The sequence below is a fragment of the Equus quagga genome, chromosome 6 (genome assembly GCF_021613505.1).
Source record: "Equus quagga isolate Etosha38 chromosome 6, UCLA_HA_Equagga_1.0, whole genome shotgun sequence".
NCBI classification, from domain to species: Eukaryota; Metazoa; Chordata; class Mammalia; order Perissodactyla; family Equidae; genus Equus; species Equus quagga.
Genome location: NC_060272.1, coordinates 107,942,664 through 107,963,177, shown reverse-complemented (window position 1 = coordinate 107,963,177; position 20,514 = coordinate 107,942,664). Strand labels below are relative to the sequence as shown.

Genomic DNA, 20,514 nt, shown 5'->3' with positions numbered 1-20,514 from the left:
AGCAATGCTGGTATCATTGATCAGGTTCCCAGTTGGTATTTGGTAAGAACCTTGGGGATCAGTATTCTGCCTTCACAGAACTAGAGAACTAACTAATTTTCTCTGCCAGGTCTTGGAAGAACAGCCTGAAGGAATGGTTACTGTTGCCATTGCTGCCCATTATCTTTCTGGGGAAGACAAGCGATCCTCCCAGCTGGATGCTCTGAGAGACAAGTTCCCAGACTGGACATTTCCCTCTGCCTGGGTGTGCACCTACGATCTCTTTGTGTTTTAATCTTGTGGATGAGCTCTAAGTACGTGCCCAGTGGGATACTCCATGTGACACTGGTTTCTCCCTATGTTTCATGGATGTTTGTAACGTCAGTCAGTGAATTTTAATGAGCATATGTTCAAAGAGCTTTGTGGGTAACTCTTCAGGGCCAAGCAGTATAATGGTTATGCTGTGGGGTACTGATTCATGGCCTTTTTGAAACTTGAAAATGCCAGTTTTCTGGCGCTTAAGCACATGTGGGTACTGCCACTACACACGTATGTCATTTTATATGACCTCAAGGACAAGAGCCAACAAACCACTTTAATAGTTGTCCCCTTAGGATCTAGAAGGTAGTCTAAGACCATTTGTTAATGAGACATGACATTTCCAATTAAAGCCCAAGACCACTGGTTGCGTCTGTGGATGGGAGGTAGAGTATCATTCACTGGGGTGATGATTCCCCCCGGACTCATTAGAAAACAACTGAAATAAGGACTCGGGAAGAACCATGGGCCTTTTGAGGCCCTAGCCTGTGCTGACGGCTGTGCTGCCTCACGCAGCCTCTAGACTGCGCTGCATCTCTGTAGTGAAGCCCGTGACCTCTGATGTGGAAACCTTGCTCAGCTGGTGACTCCTGTCCTTCTAGAAAGTGTGCACTGAGATCCATCGTTGTGATCCTCTTGAGGTTGTTTTCAATGCCTCTTTCCCTCTGAAACATCTCTGTTCCCCGCGTCACCTTATCATTTTGAGAAGAGGAGCATTTGTCCAGCTCCATTTCCCTCTGCATTTTCACAGGCTCTTTTGGTTCAGAATGGTGGCTTGCGCAAGTACACAACCTTAACTTCCTTCCTCAGAGCACTGAGTTGCCATAGTGGCTATTCTTGGCGGGGAGAGGCTGGGCATTTTATAAATATTTATTCTCTTTGTTTTGTAGGAGTCTTCTGTTATCCAAGGTTAATCCTTTAGGGCATCCTTTTATTGATGCACTGGGTCCTTATTTGTATCTGTTTTCCAGCCAATTGAACAGATTAGTTTCTCAGTAACTTACTGTCTGGAAGAGCTGCCTTTCCTGAGACTTGAGCGTGTGGCTTGTACTGGAACGAGACCACTATACCTACAGCTGTTGGTGTTCAGATCCTGCGCAATGACAGCCCAGGTTAAAGGTGCTTTTCATTTTGAAGAAGATGGCTGTGTAGCTGGGAGGTTGTACCACAGCAGTGCCTCTCATGGCTTCTTGGCTCCAGCAGTGGAAAGGCTTGGTGAGATCAGTGATAAATTCCACTAGCTTTCTTTTTTCCATTAACAAATGTAAAAAGTTGGAGGAATTTTGAGTTGGGCAAGCATCAGCCAAGCAAAGCCATAGTAAAACAAACAAAGTAGCACTTGGATCCGCCTGAACAGAAGAGCATTTTAAGTGTGCGTTGCAGGAGGAAATTCTTTTTGAAGCTGCTTGTGTGATGTGTACATTGTGCTTTCTTAATCATGCTCCTCACATTGCCTGCCTAATCTGTGACTCCTTAAAAACTGACAGGGCCCATACAGACAGCAGGGCTGCAGCCATGGACACTGGAGCCATTGCTTTTCCCAGACTTCGTAGAAACTACATCTATTACTAGTCTCAAGTGCTTCAAGCGTCTCCTGCTACATGTATCTGTCAGGTGGTACATAAGGTTTGCAGTGTTTAAAGCTTGAATAGAATCACAGTTGTGGAGAAAAAGTTAGAAACATCTCAATGAATTTAAAAATACAGGCATATTTCCTGTGGTGACTCTGAAATAGAGTAGAAATTATTTATGGGGGGGGGGGAAGCAAAATCCCAAGTATTGAGGAAGGACATTGTATGAAAACAAATAGTTTCCTGTGATTTTTTTCCCTTGGGAAGTAAATAAGCATCATAGGATTCCTAAAATGTTACCACTGAGGGGACCATAAGCCAGTTTGCTGACTCAGGAAGCTGTAGAAGAATGATCATGTCTGTCCGTTTCTTTTTACTGGTTTGCTCACTTGTTAATTGTTGCCTTACTGTTACTGAAATAAATTTTTAACATACTAAGGTAGTATCGTTAACAGAAACACAGATCTTTATTGTGTTCTCCTGTAGCCCCATATTTGAAGTTATTTCAAGTCTATAGAGCCTTTTAAAGCCTTTTTAAAAATAATTGCTGTAGAAGACCTAGATGGCTTATGTTATTTTAATGGGTGATGTGAGCAAAGAACTCAACTCAACATGGAAGTGCTAGTTTACTTCACCTGGAATCCTTTTTGCCATGGAATGAAATTGTGCCGCTCAATTTCACATAAATTAATGACCTGCTTGGTAAATGTTAAGCTTCAGCACACTTAGCAGTTTTAAATCATCTCCACTGTCAAAGAAAATCACTGAAGGGCTCATAAAGAAGGATGTCTTTATTGGTGGGTAGGGATGGGAGGGAGGGAAAAAGAAATTGTCTTTCAGTCAGAGTGACCTGCTACTCATTCTGATCTCCACACAAGGGAAGGGCACCACTACTCCCCAAAATAGAATTGTGAGTCCAAGGTCTCTGTGCAAGTTATTTCATTTTCCCAGTGAATTCCCTGGAAACAGTTCAGCACAAGGTAAAGCAGCTGAACAACTTCTATTCCTAATACACTTTGCCTTCTTTTAGGGCCAATAAAGCCAGAATACGTTTATTTATGCCTCTTTATGTCTTTTTTTATTTGAAAAATATCTAAGGTAATTTTGAAGTGCGTTAATTTTTTTTTGATACTACTACTTCCTTGATTTGTAAAAATGTTGATAATTTCTCCAAGTTTGGCCCTACACCCATGAGCAATTGGGATTTATCCCAGGAATGCAAAGTTGGTTTGACACTTGAAAATAAGAGAAAAGACAACCACCATATAATCATCTCAATAGATGCTAAAAAAAATTTTGACAGAGCCTAACACCTTTGCATGATAAAAACACTCAAGAAACATAATAGAAGGGAAGTTCCTTAATTTGATAAAGGTCATCTATGAAAAACTCACAGTTACATCATAATATATTGATGAAAATCTGAAGACTTTCTCCCTACAGTCAGAAAGAGGATAAGGATGTCCACTATTGCCACTTCCAGTGAACATGGTACTGGAGGCTCTAGCCAGGGCAATTTGGCAAGAGGCATGCAGACTAGAAAGGAAGAATTAAAACTATCTCTAGTTGCAGGCACCATGATTGCCTATACAGAGAATCCTAAGGAATCCACAAAAAAATGATTACAGGGGCCAGCCCAGTGGCATAGCAATTAAGTCCACATGCTAAGAAGCTTCAGCTGCCCAGGGTTTGCAAGTTTGGATCCTGGGTGCAGACCTACGGCACCATTTATCAAGCCATGGTGTGGCAGGCATCCCACATATAAAAGACAGTAAGATGAGCACAGACGTTAGCTCAGGGCCAATCTTCCTCAGCAAAAAGAGGAGGATCAGCGGTGGATGTTAGCTCAGGGCTAATCTTTGTCACCAACAAAAACCCCCAAACTATTACAATAAGTAAATTCAGCAGTGTTGTAGGATCCAATGTCAATATACAGAAATCAGTTCTATTTCTATATAATAACAAAGAACAATCCAAAAATAAAGAATAAGCTTAACAAAAGTACAAGATTTTTACACCTGAAACTATAAAACATTGTTAAAGAAAGTAAAGACATCCCATATTCATGGTTTGGAAGGCTTAATATTAAGATGGCAATATTCTCCAAATTGATCTACAGATTGAATACATTCCCTATCAAAATGCCAGCTGCCTCGTGTGTGTGTGTGTGGGTGTGCACATTCACATGCACAAATTGACAAGCTGATCTTAAAATTCATATGGATATGCAAGGGACCTAGAACAGCCATAACAGTTGAAAAAAACAAACGACTTATGACCCACACTTTCAAAACTTCCTACAAAGTAGCAACAGTAATCAAGACAACGTGGTACTGGCATTAAGGATCGACATATAGATCAATGTAGTACAACCGACAGTCCAGAAATAACACCCAGAACATTTATACTCAACTCATCTTCGACAACTCAATAGGAAAAAATCTTTTCGGTAAACGGTGCTGGGAAATGAATATCCACATACAAAAGAACAAAGTCGGACCCCTCACTTCATATCATATATAAAAATCAATTCAAATTGGATTAAAGACCTAAATGTAAGAGAGAAAACTATAAAACTCTTAGGAGTAAAACATAGGCATAAATCTTTATAATCTTTGATTAGGCAATGGTTTCTTAGATACGACACCAAAAGCACAAGCAGCCAAATGTTAAGTTGGACTTTACCAAAATGAAAAACTTTTGAATGAAAAAAAAAAACCAAACCTTTTTTTTATGCTTCAAAGGACAGTTATCATGAAAGTGAAAAGATAAATGACCCAGTTATGAAATGGGCAAAAGATGTGAATAGACATTTTTCTCCAAAGATATACAAATGTCTAATAATCATGAAAAGACATCAGCCATCAGGGAAATGCAAATTTAAACCCTAATGAGTTACCACTTCATATATAACTCGGATGGCTATAACCAAAAATACAGACAATAACAAGTGTTGATGGTAGAAACTGGAAACCACCTCCAGTGCGAGTGGGAATGTAAAAAGTGGCACAGGCACTTTGGAATACAGTTAGACATTTCCTCAAAAAATAAACCTGTTATCAGAAGACCCAGCATTTCCATTCCTAGAGAGAACTAAACACATATGTCCACAAAGAAACTTGTACATGAATGTTCATAGTAGCATTATTCAACGTAGTCAAAAAGTGGAAACCACCCAAATGTCCCTCAACTGATGAATGGGTAAACAAATGTAATACTATGCATAAAACGGAATTAAGTACTGATATATGAAGATGAACCTTGAAAACACCATGCTAAGTGAAAGAAGCCAGACAGAAAAAGCCACATATTATGAGATTCCATTTATATGAAATGTCCAGAATAGGTAAATCCATAGAGACAGAAAGCAGATTTAGGAATATAGGAAAATAGGAAAAATTCACAATCATTTTTAATCCCACCTATTAGAGATGATGCCTAGTCTCCTCTACACTTAAATATAAAATTTTGTTTGGTGGAAATCATGGTATGCATAATTATTTTTTCAACATTTTCTGCTTCATCAACATGGACTGTCTGTTCCACTCTCCTACTGTCAGGCATCTAGGATGCTGCCAACTCTTGGTTCTCCTATTCTAAGTAATTCTGCATATAAACAAATTTTAAATAAATCGGTCTGAATTTCTAGTTATTTCATAAGGAAAACTCTAAGAGGTGGAATAATATAAGGAGAGTATTTTTGTGGCTTTTAATACATACACTTTTGCTGTTAACCTGAGATGATGAATAAACAAAAGTTCATGTAATGGTTTTATTGCCCTTTACCAAGCAAAACAATACACATTACAGTAGTAGCAGCAACTTTAATTACAAGCACAGGTTGACTCTACCCCCCAAATGATTTCTTGTTTTGGTATCAGCAAATAATTTAAATGTATCTAGTAAACTTTAAATAGTTATACTAAATATTTAAATTCACTGGTTAAAATTATGGCTTGGTTTAAACAGTTGATATGTGAACCAAACAAGGCAAAATAAAAAGGGGAAGTTTTAAAAATAAGAGTATATGACAAATTACCAAAGAGAAATTTTCTGTAAACTTGCCATTTTTTTGCCTTGGGGCCACTCATTTCTGTTAGTTGAAAAACAAGTATTTTATAGAAGAAAAGATTCATTCATGGCATTAACACCAGGAATACAGTTAACTTATTGGTGCCCTGCTTTAAAGAGTGCAAGATGAACCCAGCAGCATATTAGTGTATTTGAAAAGATCACAGCTGTTTACAATGGTAAATAATTTTTATTGACAATATTCACATCAGACACAAAAATAATGCTAGTTCTTCTCCTAATGGACTAGGACAGGAGAAGAAATTTCAGTTTAGTTTCTTGCTGGGCTGCGTGTACTCACATGGAAACATTATTTTCTAAAGATTCAGAGAAAGGTGGTTTAAAACAAAGGTTTAAATAAAAGTAGCACCAGAAGGACCAGGTACCAATAATCACATATTCCACCCATTCAGGAGTTTTAGTATGTGAAATTATTGCACTTGTAAATGTAAAAAGTAAATGATAGTAAATTACCAATCTCAAGAATTTAAAATAGTTTGATGAATTTTGAATTAAGCAATTTCAAAATATTTTTGAGTTTCCCCTCAAAGGAAACCTGGCTAGGACAACTAAATCTAGCCATTTACTTTAAAAAGCTAGGATAGAGGACCAAGCTTTATTTCTAAACTGTAATTGCACTAGGAGGAGAGAGGCTGTTTTACATAGTGGTACGAATTTGGTCCACATCAAATACGTTGTCATTATAAAAATAAACAAGTTTGTTTTTGTAAAAAATAACATTGCATTCCTTTGTTCAAATTGCACAGTACAAACAAGCTATCTAAATTAATACTGTTATAAGGTAATTAGAAGTACATACAGTGGATATGTGTTTAGTCTGAAGCAATTAAGGAGTATGCAGTTATGTTTTCATAATGTATGAAAACTAAAATTTGTCATATCTAGAAATACATAAAATATTTAAAAAGTTCCAATGAAGAATGCATTTGTTACATACTAATTTTTAGTAGCCGTGATAATGCAGGATTCAGCAGTCTATTTACATAAAAGTCCATTTTTATTCAATTTACAAAAGCAATAAATAAGAAACATTAATTTGCACAAAACCTGTTTCATTTCATGATCAGTGTGACCATTTCTCTATGACCAAGCCAAAAAACCTGTCTTCCTCCAATGAAGACTGCTCATATCTGGAAAGAGCAAGCCCTGTCTTTATTCCAAGAGTGAGTATCTATAGCCATGCAGAATCCAGCATAAAACCTTACAAATTATAATACAAGCCCTAAAAATATGAACAGTGCCTGTGAGTATATTTACACAAGAGTATTCACAAAAAGATACAGTTCTTTGATACAAAATAGTTCAGTGGTATCTAACAGCATAATTGGTAAGAACCCCTCAGACCTCTGCCCTCGCTCACCTAGCAGGACTCCAGCTTGCTACAGCGGGCACACTGACTCACAGGTCAAGAGCTCCCCTCACTTCAGGACTGCAATTTAACAGGCTAGAAAAGCCACGGAGCGCGTGTTGTGCCAGGGCAGGCATCTACTCAGGAGGCCCAAGGAGGGAGTCCACGCTTGATCCAAGGGGCACGCAGGCAGCTCAAGTACCTGATGAGCTACAGCAAGCACCTTAACATTTATTTTTAAAAAGCAGTCTGGACACTTGCTGAACCAGAAAACATGTAAGAAGCTATCAAGTAGTGAAAAGTAAGCTCATCCGGGGCAAAACATTCCCTATGTTTAAGAGCTACCATCCTTTAAATAAAACCAAAATATTCTTGTGTACATCTGTACAATATTCTTTATTACTTTCCACTGCAGCTTAAAAAATTTTTTTATGAAAGATGATTTATTTGATATCACATTTTTATGGAGTCGAGATTTCTTAGAAGAGAAAGAGTTAGTTAAAATTTACTAATACCTTACCAGAGTCTCTGAGCTAAGTTCTCTCCCTGGTTCAATCATCCACCTAGGTCACAGTGTCCTCAGTTGCACGCGGCTGATTAATACTGCCCTTGGTGATGGTACCCACTGTTGTTAAGATACACAACAGTCGTAAGTCCCGTCCTGAAAAGGTTCCTCCTCTTCTGCTTGGGTTGTGTCCTCCTCTTTCCGGCTGACCATACTGCTACCTCCGACCTCACCCTGGGGGATGCTTCCATGGCCAGAGGAGCCCCTGCTCTCCTCCGCCCGGGGGCTGGTCTGTTCAGGAGTCTTACCCGCAGTTATTGGCTGGAAGGCTTCAAGCTGAACCTGCTCTTCTGTTATCTCACTGAGCTTCTGTAGTTGTGGCTTAATGATGTTTAAAAATGGCTTATATCCAGGACTAAAGAGAGGAAAAAGGAAATTAGCTCTCATCTGCTACATTTAGACGGCTCCACAGAGTGCTATGGATAAATCCCTACTAAACACTGATACAGTAAGGTCAGTGATAGACTATGGGGGAGGGAGCAGGCGCAGGGAGGAAAGGCTGCTTTGATGCCCTGGGCAGCAGAGGGGAGCTGCACATAGCATCAGTGTGATTCAAGTTTCTGAGCACTAAGAGCAGAGACTGACATTCTTTATTTCAGTATTGCAGTTAAAAATCATAGTCTACAATCTAAGGACCAACAGGACTTTAGACTTGAAAAAGGACCTTCGGAGAACATCTAACCTAAATGAATCTGCCAGTGAAGGAAAACTAGATCCAAGGAAGGGAAGCCTCAAGTCCACACTTAACTGGTGACAAAGGGCTAGAATCTAAGACTCCTGACTTCCACTCACTACTCTTAATTTTGGCTTGCCAGTAACTGCCATGGAATGTTAAATGCACATAGACCTTAAATTTTTATCTTTTCAAGAGACATTTTTAGATTATTACCTTCAATTCCACAGAACGACAAATCTCAAGTTTCAGTCTGAGATCATTGGGACTGCATCAATCTTAAGTCAGTGACATACATTCACATATAAACTGACCAACAATATCTAAATGGACATTACTCATTTAAATAGTTGGGTATAGAATGGTAACTAAAGAAAAGAGCCTTAAAAATGAACATATGAAAGCATCTTTCTCCCAACCTAAAAATCTCCAAATAAAGGAACCAGAACTGAGCCTGAATGTGAAAGGGCAGGATTTACCCAAGGACAGCCAAGATGATAAGCTTAAGGAAAGCAGCACTTACCAATCTGTAGAGGCCCATCGGTCCACTGCATGTAGCCCTGTCTTTATGTTCTGTAACATCTCTCCATCTACCTCTGAAGACTGTATAATAACCAAAATCTGGTTGATTATTGAGGATTCTCTAAGAATCAGGCCTATGACAATGCACCAGTCCAGACATCCTGCCTCCATGAAGATGTGCAGCAAATACCTACATACAAGCAGAAACAAAATGACTGATGCTAAGAAAGGTCTACAGATGGACAGAAGGGCAATCGTTATCAGGTAAGTAGACCCTGTACCCTATTTGCCCAAATACTGAGGAGGCATTCTGTGCTTTGAAAATGCTGAGAAACTCACCTAAGCTGGACCTGGGATTTGTGAGGCCCTTTACTTGCCAACTCCATGGAGATGTGCTCCAGCTCTGACTGAGTTAAACTGAGTGTGGAGAAATTTTCGTCCACCATTGTCCAGTCTCCATCCACCATGGAGCTACTTTCAGTCAAGTCTGTGGCTGAACCAATACTGCATTCATCACCTGCTGAAGAATTGCCAAAAGTTATAAACTAGGTTCACGTAGAAAATATGTTTTCCTTTAACTTTAAATATTAGCTGTTTCTCAGATGTTCATTTCTCCACAGGAGTTTGAACCCAAAACATTAAATCCACTGCTGAGATTCCCATGTTACATTAACAGTGGTAGATATATATACATTTTTTAATCATTAGAGAGATAACCAGGCATTATGTGCCTTTGGATGGAAAAACATGCTCCTACCTATGAAGTGGCCTTACCTGCCTCCAAAAAATTCTAGGTATAATTTGATCAAGTCTTTAGCTTCAATTACCAATTTACAAGAAATAAAGAGGAAACGGTTCAACTAAACCATGAAGATGCAACCACCAAAATCCACATTATGAGAAAACCCACAGAAGCAAGTTTCTTCAATGAATAAATTACAAGGAGGAATAAAAAAGAGATGGGGAGGAGAACAATCACTAGTCAGAGAATTAAAAACAACAATCACAATGTGTGAACCTATTTGGATCTTGATTCAAACAATTAAAAAAATTTAGGACATTATGAAGCAACTGGTATTCAAATATTACTGGATATTTGATGGTATTAAGGAATTGTTAAATTTTTTGACGGGTGATAATGATATTATGGTTACATATATATTTTTTTCAAGTCTGTCTAGAGATACATACTGAAATATTCAGATAAAATATATCGTGTCTTGGATTTGGTTCAATAATATAGGGGGGAAGTGGATGAAATAAATTTGGTCATGAGTTGGTAATAAGTGAAGTAGGAGGCAGGGTGGGGAGGTAAGGGGTCCATTATGCTATGATCTCTACTTTTGAAATATGTTTGAAATGGTCTCTTTAAAAAGTTAAAAAAAAAAAAAAACCAATGTGGTTTATACATACAAGGGAATATTATTCAGCCTTAAAAAGGAAGGAAATCCTGATACATGCTACAAGAGGGACGAATTTTGAAAACATTATGCCAAGTGAAATAAGCCAGTCACAAAAAGACAAGTACTGTATGATTCTGCTTATATGATGTATCTAAAGTCAAATTAACACACAGAAAATAGAATAGTAGCCTCCAGTAGGTGGGGAAGAGAGGAATGGGGAGTTGTTATTTAATGGATATAGAGTTTTAGTTTTGCAAGATGAAAAGAGTTCTGAAGGTTGGTTGCATAACAAAGTGAATGTAGTTAACACTACTGAATTGTACACTTAAAATGGTTAAGATAGTAAATTTTACATGCATTCTACCACAGTTAAAAAAATAAGTAATGGCAGCTATAAGCCTCTGCACAGAGCAGAAGCTCAGGTAACAGTAATAACAGATATAAAATCAAGTATCAGGTGAATGCCTGCCTGCCCATTAGAAAACTGCAGAAATAAACCTAAACAACAAAAATCAATTTAAAACTTCTTTAATTTGTAATTTACCCATCATTTTTTGGTAAAGGACCAGACAGTAAATATTTAGGCTTTGAAGGCAAAGAGTCAAAATTAAGGAGATTATGTACGAACTCACAAGAGAAAAAAGAAAATTTCCACAAATTTTTATTGATAAAATAAAAAATACAGGATAATCAAGTATAATTTTTTTTATGATACAGGTCTACTTTTGAGTAGAATGGAATTCTTTGTCCAGGGATAACCCTTTGCTTACTTGAGGTTCAAAGTTAGTGTTTCTGTGTCATCAGAATCAATTGCAAAGGTTCATCTATTAGCGCTGATCTGGGATGAGATTTTACCTATTTCAGTTATCCAAAATAAATATGGTAAAGTATAGTCAAGGCCAATTTGGCCTTGTTCTAGTAACTACACCCCTCTCCAGCAACAGCTAATCCTCAAGGACACACCCTGAAAAAGCGTGAAGCTCTATCTCTGAAGTGCTGCTGTACATAAATAAGCTCTCCTCCAAAGGAACTGCAGAAGAGCCAGGATTTAAAATGACATTTACCTTTATTAGACAAAGGTGACAGGAAAGCATCTTGCATTTGTGGTCCATGGGATGAGGCCGTGTCTATCTCATGATGAGTGGGGCCGATGTTGCCGAGCCAGCTCTGACTTCGCTGGACATTAGAGACTCCAGAGTCTATCTCTAAGTTTAAAAAAGGGTCAGCTGACTGAGACTTTAACAGCTGCTCTCCCACTGCAAGACAGGTCCAAAAACAAAACACAAAAGGGAATTCAAGATGCATACATTGCCATTTCCAGTTTAGTTTTTCTGCTTCTCTCCCATTCAACCCCAAACACTCAAAGTTCAAAGCCAATTACTGTCCTGCACTGCATCATCCACCTATTAAACCAAGGATGTGGGATTGTAACAAAATAGACTGACTACATAATGCCGTCTAACAGTCATCCTATATCATCACATTTCTTCTTAGAACCAGGCCACAACTGTATTCTGTTCATCTTTTAAGTGATCTTCCTTGGTTCTTAAGATGACATGAAGTTTCCTAATGCCAAAATAACAGGTTTCTGTTTAAATTTTCCTAAGTAATTAGAACATTCTTCTCTATTTTTTTTGAGGAAGATTAGCCCTGAGCTAACATCTGCTGCCAATCCTCCTCTTTTTGCTGAGGAAGACTGGCCCTGAGGTAACATCCGTGCCTATCTTCCTCTATTTTATGTGGGACGCCTGCCACGGCATGGCTTGACACGTGGTGTGTAGGTCTGCACCCGGGATCTGAACCAGTGAACCCCGGGGCCACCAAAGCAGAACATGCGAACTTAACCGCTACGCCACTGGGCTGGCTCCAGAACACTCTTGTTTAAAAGGCCTGAACTATAAAACTTTATCTTTTATCAAAATATAGTTTCACTTTGTCCTCTGCTGTTTAGAAGATGGCCCAAAGCTCTCAAAGATGCATTTTTACCATTTCTCTGGAATGAGTCCTGTCAGGTAAATCACTACTTAGCTTATTTTGTGGTTCATGACTATCCAATTCAAGACTCCTTCCCACAATAAGATAAGTGTGGTAGCTACTATAGCCAGCCAACTCTCAACTTGTTGATAACATGAGATAATAATGGTTGGATTCATAAACTAGACTTCAAGGTCACAAGACTTAGAGACATAGGTTCTACCTTATTTACATCCTTGGTCAAATGGTGGATGTTCCAACTGATGTACAAAAAGTTGGCTTTTATCTGTTCCTGAGTTTGGAATGAAGCCTTCCCTGAATATCAACTAACAGCAAAATGTCTAAATACTTGGACTAAAATACAATTCTCCTTGTACAAGTGATACAAAGCCTACGTTACCTGTTCGGTATTTTCCATTCTTGAAAGGAGAACTGAGAGAAGAGGCTGGGATGATGGGAAGTGGCCACAGGAAATCTTTGTGGAGTCTCTTCAGGGCTATCACAAAGTTGTCTACCCGGGCAGCTCGGGTACGTTCCTTGCATAGCCAACTAATTAGTTCAAAGCCCAGCTGGGCTGCAAAGCAGCCGAGGTCCTTTAGCCGAACTTCTTCTAAGAGACGCCGAGCATGTCTCCAGAGCATCATGTCAATATACATGTTCTCAGCACAGTCACTGTCTTTGCTCCATCTGTAAGTAGGAACACAAGAAAGCTAAAGAACAATCTTTACTGGAAGACTTCACATACTTTTATGCAGTAGCATTGATAACACTGACAAGGAGGTAAGAGATCCAAGATCTAATTCTGACTGAAGAGGAATATAAAGTATCAGGGCTCTCCTCCATATGATACCATGACCTGTTGAACAATACCTGGAACACAGCAGGCTCTTAAAACATATCTGTAGAATGGATACATGGAATAGGAAAAAACAGGAGACAAAGCCAAACCAGGAAGAGGGTGGTGACTGGCCGAAGCAAAGAACAGGAAAAATAAATGCTCTATTTGAAAAGACCAATGAAAAGAGGGAAGGAGAACAGATCAAAGAAACCAAGGAGGGAGGAGCAAAGCGAAATGAAGTCTTCAACATGAGTTATGCAGATGCATAAAAATAAAAGTGATTTTTAAAAATTAATGACTTGACTAAATACAGTCTGTTATCCCTTACTCACAGGAACGTATACCTGGTTTGGTAACAGTAATGTGGTGGTTTCAGTGAGAGGCAGTACTGGAGCACAACTGCCTAGAGTCAGATCTTGGCTTTGCCACACATTAGTTGTGCAAACATAAGTTTATTTTTCTGGGCCTCTGTTTCTTCACCTGTACAATGTGGATAACAACAGCATCTACCCTTACGGAGTTGTAAGGATTAAAAGACATCAGCAAATGCTTAGAACTGTAAGTGGTACACAGTGAGCACTCAATGTGTATTTGCCAGCATTTAAATTCAGGGTATGGCTGAGAGGCTCCTGTTTGCCTGGCAGTTGTTTATAGTCCTCTGTGGTTGCATTTTACTTGTATACAGCCCTGACTGTGTGTATGCTGGCAGTGGGGTGGTGTTAATGGCTGTGATAAGAAAAAGCAGTATCACAATAAAAAATGTTCAAAATGCTCTCACTATGTGCCAGGCACTGTAGTAAGAATATAGCATATAAAAGAAAGGATTAGGGAAGAGAAAAAACAAAAGCCAAGAACATGTAACAACAGAGGAAGGAATACAAGGACCTCACAAACCAGAGGAAATTCTATTTTATAATGTCCAGTACGAGTTCATAGTTACTTCTCAGGAGACAATAACCCACCTATGGGTGATATGGTTTCAGTCTCCAGGATACATTTCCTCTTGGCTCACGGTCTCATGACTTCTCCAATCAAGAGTCCCAGGAGAGTCAAGTACATGTGCACTAAATTTTTACTTTTTGTCAAGAGGTATCGTTGGAAAGAAGAGTAAAACTATTGACTGTAAGAGGGCTTTTGGATTATCTGCATATTTATTTATCTTCCTTTTTATTCTGGTCCTCTATTGTTAGAAGTAATTTAAAGTTAGTTGCATTCAGAACAGGTACATCAAGACCTACTCTAGTACAAGGCGCAGAATCTATACGAAGAGTAAAGAAGTGAACTTTGGAGGAAGAAAAAAGGGAAGCTTTTTGTGTGGTCTCTAAGCCTTCTGGGAATGGAAAAAGTAATTACAATTGGATCAAATAGTTGTTTTCATAAGAAGCAATTTCACAAACGTCCTGAAATGCAATGTGTCACAGAAACGCCCTAAAAGCAGTAACAGCTCTTTATTCTTTTACCTTTTTCCAGAAGGACCAGATGGCATACTTAGTGTTTTCTGTAAGCTGAATTTACCAGCAGGAACAGTGTCAGCTGACTGGGATAAACTGATGCTTCGATTCCTGAAGAACTCAAATCCACCACTTGAACTGGGTTCCTATGATTACACACAATGCGCAGTACAGTTAGAGAAAGATACCATAGAGCTGTATGGCCTAGAGAAGCAGTGCAATTTTGCAACTAACCTGAGCTGTAGGTGTGGGTGGAGGTGTCTCAGATTCTCCAGAGCCAATGGCTTTAAGAAATCGAATCATGTGTCGACATAGGTCCCACTTGCCTTGTTCCAGGGCTGTGTTGAACAGAAGGGTGGCATGCTGCCTACTTACTGCTGGGACTTCCATATTCTATAAAAACAACCAAGACAGACAAGCATAGCATTCCTTTTATACTGCAAATGATTTGGGAAGATATGAGCAATTCTTTACCTCCACTCAGAGAAGGAATACAGCCAAAACACTGTAGGGAATAGTTTAATAGTAAGATTAAAAGGAGCATTAGAAAGCACCATACAAGGAAAAATGAGGTAAATACTCTGCTGGTCTAATGTAAGTTACAACTTACTGAACTCCCAGGACATGCCAGCTACCCTACTTTAACCTTACATACATTCTTTCATTTCTTCTAGTGACTCTGCAAAATAGGTATATTATCCCTATTTTACAGATGAGGAAAGTGAGTTAAGTAACTTGCTGATGATCAGCAGAAAAGCAAGAATTTTTTAAATCTAGATTTGCCTGACTCCAAGAAACCTCAGGTCTGTCTCCTGTGACAAGAGAGTTTTCTGAGGATGTGACCTAAAAAAATCTCTGCTTTGGGCAATAGTGTGTACTGCTGCTATGAAATCAGCACCTCCCATAATTCTCTCACAAATCTGAACTCACCGCCTGCCTCGGCCTTAATGGAAAGGCGCCTAATAGACAAGTTTAACTGTAATTATTATCTGATAATGCACAGCAACTTAGGAATTCTGATAGAGAAAAAGTTCCCAATTCCATTACTTGGGAGATCACTGAAAGTCTAAGGAGTGACCTAAAATGAAAAAACAGCTGCTTTATTTTGTTTCTATTTTTATGATTCAAAGAACACATTATTTTGAGAAAAACCATGTCCTCTGAGGGTAATTCCTGTGGAAGGACCGAGTCTTCTCAGCTTGCTATGGGGAGCCTAACATGAGGTGCTCTGTTATGACCCATGCTTGCATCAGAATCCCCTCAGCAATGCCACACTATCAGGAAACAAATCTGTTATTGTGGGGGACTCAGACAAACCCAATAATATTCAAAATAATTATTATTATGTTTCTTATGTAATGTCTGCATGTTGTTATATGTATTATAATACATACATTTCTTCAATATTATTCAAAATAATACTGTAAACTCATTAATCTGTTTTAGGCCCATTTATGGACAAATAGGATTAAATACCCTGCAATGTTACCTTATGATATTCAAAGAAACTTTCTGCCGTCAGACTGAGCTCTTCAAAAAGAAAGACACAAACTGAACAGAAACCTGACTGTATTAATTCCTTAAACACAACCACAGTGCCAACACAGAACCTTTTTTAAGTTTAAGCTCATTAATTCTTGTACCTTTATAAGAAGAGAATTGTACCTGTAAGATAATAAGGTAAGAGGCAGCAGTGTCCAAATCCTGAGCCATCAAACATTCCTCAAACAAGTCCTTGGGGTTCCCAACAGCTGCAAAAAGGTAATTCCACAGGGCATATTCAGTCTTCCTGGCACAATGAACAACCGTCTGCAGGAAGAGGGGGAACTCGGTGATAAATTTCGCCACAGTGGGAAGCAGAGGGTCGGGAATGGGCTCCCGTGAGGTAGCTTCTTCTTCCAGCACTTCATGGAGCATGAGCTCCAGCACGTGAGGGAAGTAAGGTAACGCGGTGCAGGACTGGGCTAAGAGCAAGGCTTGCTCCCCAAGGTTCCTGACCAGCAGCTGACGGAGAATGTGGTGGAGGTAGATCTGAGAGGTTCTCTCCACAACACAGAAAGGGAAGAGCACCTCCAGCTGTTCCCTAGCACTGTTCCGGGTGTACAAAGAATCATAGAGTAAAGTGTCATTGACAGCACCAAGGACTAACGCGTCTTCAAATAGAACAGCCAGGGGGTAAATATTGATGTGAAAAGGCAGCATGATCCGCTGGGACAAGAAGGAATGGGGCTTGCGGTGATCCCTAGGGAAGAGAGGGAGCCAAACTTTCATTCCTGCACCTCCACAGCTCAGCCAGAGGGCCTCCAGTAGGTGACGCTTCTGTTTATTTGCTCGACATGTGGTCCAGACATTTTCAACAGACTGGGCTAATACAACAGGAGGACAGAATGGCAGCTGGAGAAGGAGAGACAAGAAGTGGTTGTTTTCATACTAATCTTGTAAGTTCATAAGTTTCTAGGTACCCGTTTTCTAAGTCTTTCAAAACAATAGTACAACTTCTTGGGAAAATTAGGAGAATCCATTTAGTACCCTGCCTTTCAAAGTATGTGTATTCAAATCTAAAAGCAAAACAAAACAAAACAAAAGCAACCCCCAAGAACTTCACCAGTTTATCCTATTTTCCCATTAGAATTCGCAAATGTAACACTAAAGCAGCAACATCTGGAGTATGGAACATTTTATCATCATTTTGGGACCTTATCCTTTCCCCTTCACAAATAGTCTTACACCCACAGGCTTAAGACTAATTTTCAGTACTTTCTCAGTTTCCAAATCACAAGACGATATTCTCCTCTTAAATTCTTTTATTCCTTCATCCCAATACCATATATTCTTACTGTTCTACATCACTTGCATTTTACTCACAAGTTTCCTTTGGTTGGGGTGACTGTCCTTCTCCCGGATCTGAGGGCCTGATCTGTCTCTTTGCATCATGATAAGCTGTCCTGCAAGATTTAGCATAATGCTCTCTGCATCACGAGCCTGAAAGAAAAATAAATCAGATTCATACTCATTAACAGGTATGTTTTCAGCATTTTCCCCTCAATCCATAATGTTTACAGGTTAAACAATCAACAATATTTACCATGTGTGTACTATAAAAAGCCATTCTGTTAGGCTTTGTGGGACTATGAGGAGCTTTCCGGCTAGGGTAGAACAAGCTAAACACAATTCAATTAATGAACAATGCAAGTGAACATAAAACAGAGGGCAGAGCTGAATTATCCTGGAAAAACTAAGAGAACGTAGCACGTTCATAAAAATGAGAGATCACTTCAGTGACCTAGCTGGCATGGCTAGAGAAGGCTCAAAGATGAGGTGGAACTTGAAGGGTGAGGAAGACATACATGAGTAGAAGAAGGGATGGTACTTAGTTGAAGGATACAATGTAAACGACACGGAGATAGGACAGAACAGTTCCACTAGGAAAGTGAGAACAATCTGGCTAGATTAGGGATATTATGGGAAAAATGCTGGATGGCAATACACCTTCAGGGAGGGCTTGGAAAGCCAGGTAAAAAAACAGCAGGAAATAAGCCACTACTTAACAGTTGCTGAATAAGGGAGTTATTAAAAATTCTGAGTTATTCAGGGTGGGTTACTGGCGAGAGGCAGATATTATGGGTGTTGACTTCAGGAATGAAGGAAATAGTCTGCCTTTTTATTATGGAAAATTTCAATCAAACCTCAAAGTAGAGAACCTAGTATAATGATTTCCCATTGAACCCTATCACCTAGCTTAAAGTTTGAGAGGAACTGTTTTAAAATGAATCTCAGATATTAAGTCATTTTCACTTGCAAAAGGAAGAGCATTTTGATTAAAAAACAAAAAACAAAAGCTTACTGATATTCTAGACATGAAGAGTAGAAAATGAGAACTGAATCAAAAATGATTTCAGGGTATCAAATCTAAGTGCTAGAGAAGTTGAAGTTATCACCGATAGAAGTTAGGAGGAGAAATTAGAGAAAACTGAGCTGTTTCATTTTACTGCCCATTAAATCTGAAAGAATCTTAAGACCTTCAAGTAAAAATGTTATAAGAGATGACTGAATCAGAGATGCCTATGCCAGAATCAACCATAAAGGCGAGGCTGGTAAACTGAAGCAAACAAGTTTGGGGCTGAAAGAGCAGAGGACTATCATCTAAGCTTCTGAAGACAGGAAGAGAACCAGGAGAGGATGCTGTCACATAAACCAAGGAAGGAAAGGATTTTAGGAAGGAAAGGATGATTATTCAGAAGATGTGGGATGGTGTCCCAGCTTTGACACTTGCTGGCTGGCCAAATTTAAGCTGCCAATATCATTTACAGTTTAGTCAGGAAAATGGCAGCCACCCTATGTATTCTACTTGCAAAAAATAATCAGATATACAAAATGCTCTTTTGTACTCCCTTCAGACACTTACAAGGGACTGCGTACGAAGAAACAGCAAAAGGGTCCAGAACATTCAAGGACGGTGTCATTTTTTTTAGACCCTATCTAGGTAAGTAATAAGCATGGTATGAACTGTTGTTAATTTACAAAGTACAAATGTAAAAAATAAAAACCATAAAATCTCCAAGAAGCTGTCATAAAGCCCAAGAACTTTACTTGGAAAGAAGTCTTCAGTTCTCCATTTAGCACATAAAGACATGAAAACTAAAAATTTGAATATCGTCCATATCACGTGAGAAACAGCAAACAACTTGGAGGTAGGAGAAGGAAAAATGGAATTTAAAAGGTGTGTGGGAACTATAAGAACTAGAGGCAGAGGAAAAGGAAAAATGAACATGCAAACACAAGAATCAAAAAACAGTATGACTGTTGGGGGACAGGCATAGGAACAAACTCTTTAAACACTTCAAAAGACCTTAAGAGCACTTACTGCAATTCACCACAATGTGACTAATGTTCATAATGACCACTTTTCAGTTTTAAGATGGTAAACTTCCTACTACCTCATTAGGGGGAAAAAAAGGTAAAACACTTCTCTTTTCTTCAGCTGTATCCATGCATTCAACGTTTTCTACCGATAATACTGCAATAGGTAAGAAGAGACGAGAGCAACAGCACTCTCGGGCAGCTTGAATGAGCTTTTCAGAAACTTGTTGTAACATAAAAGCAAGGACTATCTGTATCCTCGAAATCTTAAATTTGAAGGAACCCAACACACCATCTCTTAGCCTTAAAAATCCCTGGCAGATGATTCTCATTGGGAGTTTCAGGGACAAGGAGCTCACTCTTTCATGAGGGAGGCCATCTTACTGTTGAACAGTCCCATTGTTAGTTTCCTAAAATTAGCTTGCTTTGCTGTAGCAATCTTCCCTCTGTGAAAGATGTAATCAGTCTATTTCCTATTATATTTTAACTTCTTAATCTGCTCTTCACCAAGTGAGATATCTCCTTTTTTGTAAAAGGCCCTCTTAAAATGGGGTACCCAGTACCACTCATGCCACCGATTGCCTACTATATCTGGGATATAGAAGGAGTCCCTTTTTTTTCCTAGTATGAAAACTTCAAACATGATCAAAGTATAGAGAATAGTACAATGAACCTCCATATTTCTATCATTCAGATCCACAACTATCAAGATTTTGCCCTATTTGCTCCATCAATCCCTTTCTTCTCTTTATTTATTTTGCCAAAGCGTTTTAAAGGATGGTATCACGTCATTTTATCTCTATACACTTAATATGCATCTCTAAAATATATGGATATTTATTTATATAATCACAGTGCCAGTATCACATCTAATAATATTTATAATTATTTCTTAGTGTCATTTCTCAGTCTATATTTAA

The 20,514-nt window shown here is 38.8% G+C and overlaps 2 protein-coding genes across 3 annotated transcripts in view; one reads left to right on the top strand and one right to left on the bottom strand.

Moving 5' to 3' along the window:
* The window catches only part of ERMP1 (endoplasmic reticulum metallopeptidase 1), a 47,838-nt gene extending 44,915 nt beyond the window's left edge, over nt 1-2,923 (top strand). Inside the window, exon 15 of the mRNA XM_046664307.1 lies at nt 110-2,923. Within this exon, the coding sequence (XP_046520263.1) occupies nt 110-274 (165 nt within the window). The 3' untranslated portion in view covers nt 275-2,923. The remainder of the gene's footprint in view (nt 1-109) is intronic.
* A 4,015-nt stretch (nt 2,924-6,938) lies between these two features.
* The window catches only part of RIC1 (RIC1 homolog, RAB6A GEF complex partner 1), a 143,226-nt gene continuing 129,650 nt past the window's right edge, over nt 6,939-20,514 (bottom strand). Inside the window, exons 18-26 of one of the 2 annotated variants that reach the window (XM_046664335.1) lie at nt 17,600-17,716; nt 16,400-17,128; nt 14,969-15,127; nt 14,744-14,880; nt 12,846-13,132; nt 11,536-11,727; nt 9,408-9,588; nt 9,070-9,258; nt 6,939-8,228 (exon numbers count right to left, since the gene is read on the bottom strand). In XM_046664335.1, the coding sequence (XP_046520291.1) occupies nt 7,940-8,228; nt 9,070-9,258; nt 9,408-9,588; nt 11,536-11,727; nt 12,846-13,132; nt 14,744-14,880; nt 14,969-15,127; nt 16,400-17,128; nt 17,600-17,716 (2,280 nt within the window). In that variant the 3' untranslated portion in view covers nt 6,939-7,939. The remainder of the gene's footprint in view (nt 8,229-9,069; nt 9,259-9,407; nt 9,589-11,535; nt 11,728-12,845; nt 13,133-14,743; nt 14,881-14,968; nt 15,128-16,399; nt 17,129-17,599; nt 17,717-20,514) is intronic. The other variant, XM_046664336.1, reaches the window with a different exon arrangement.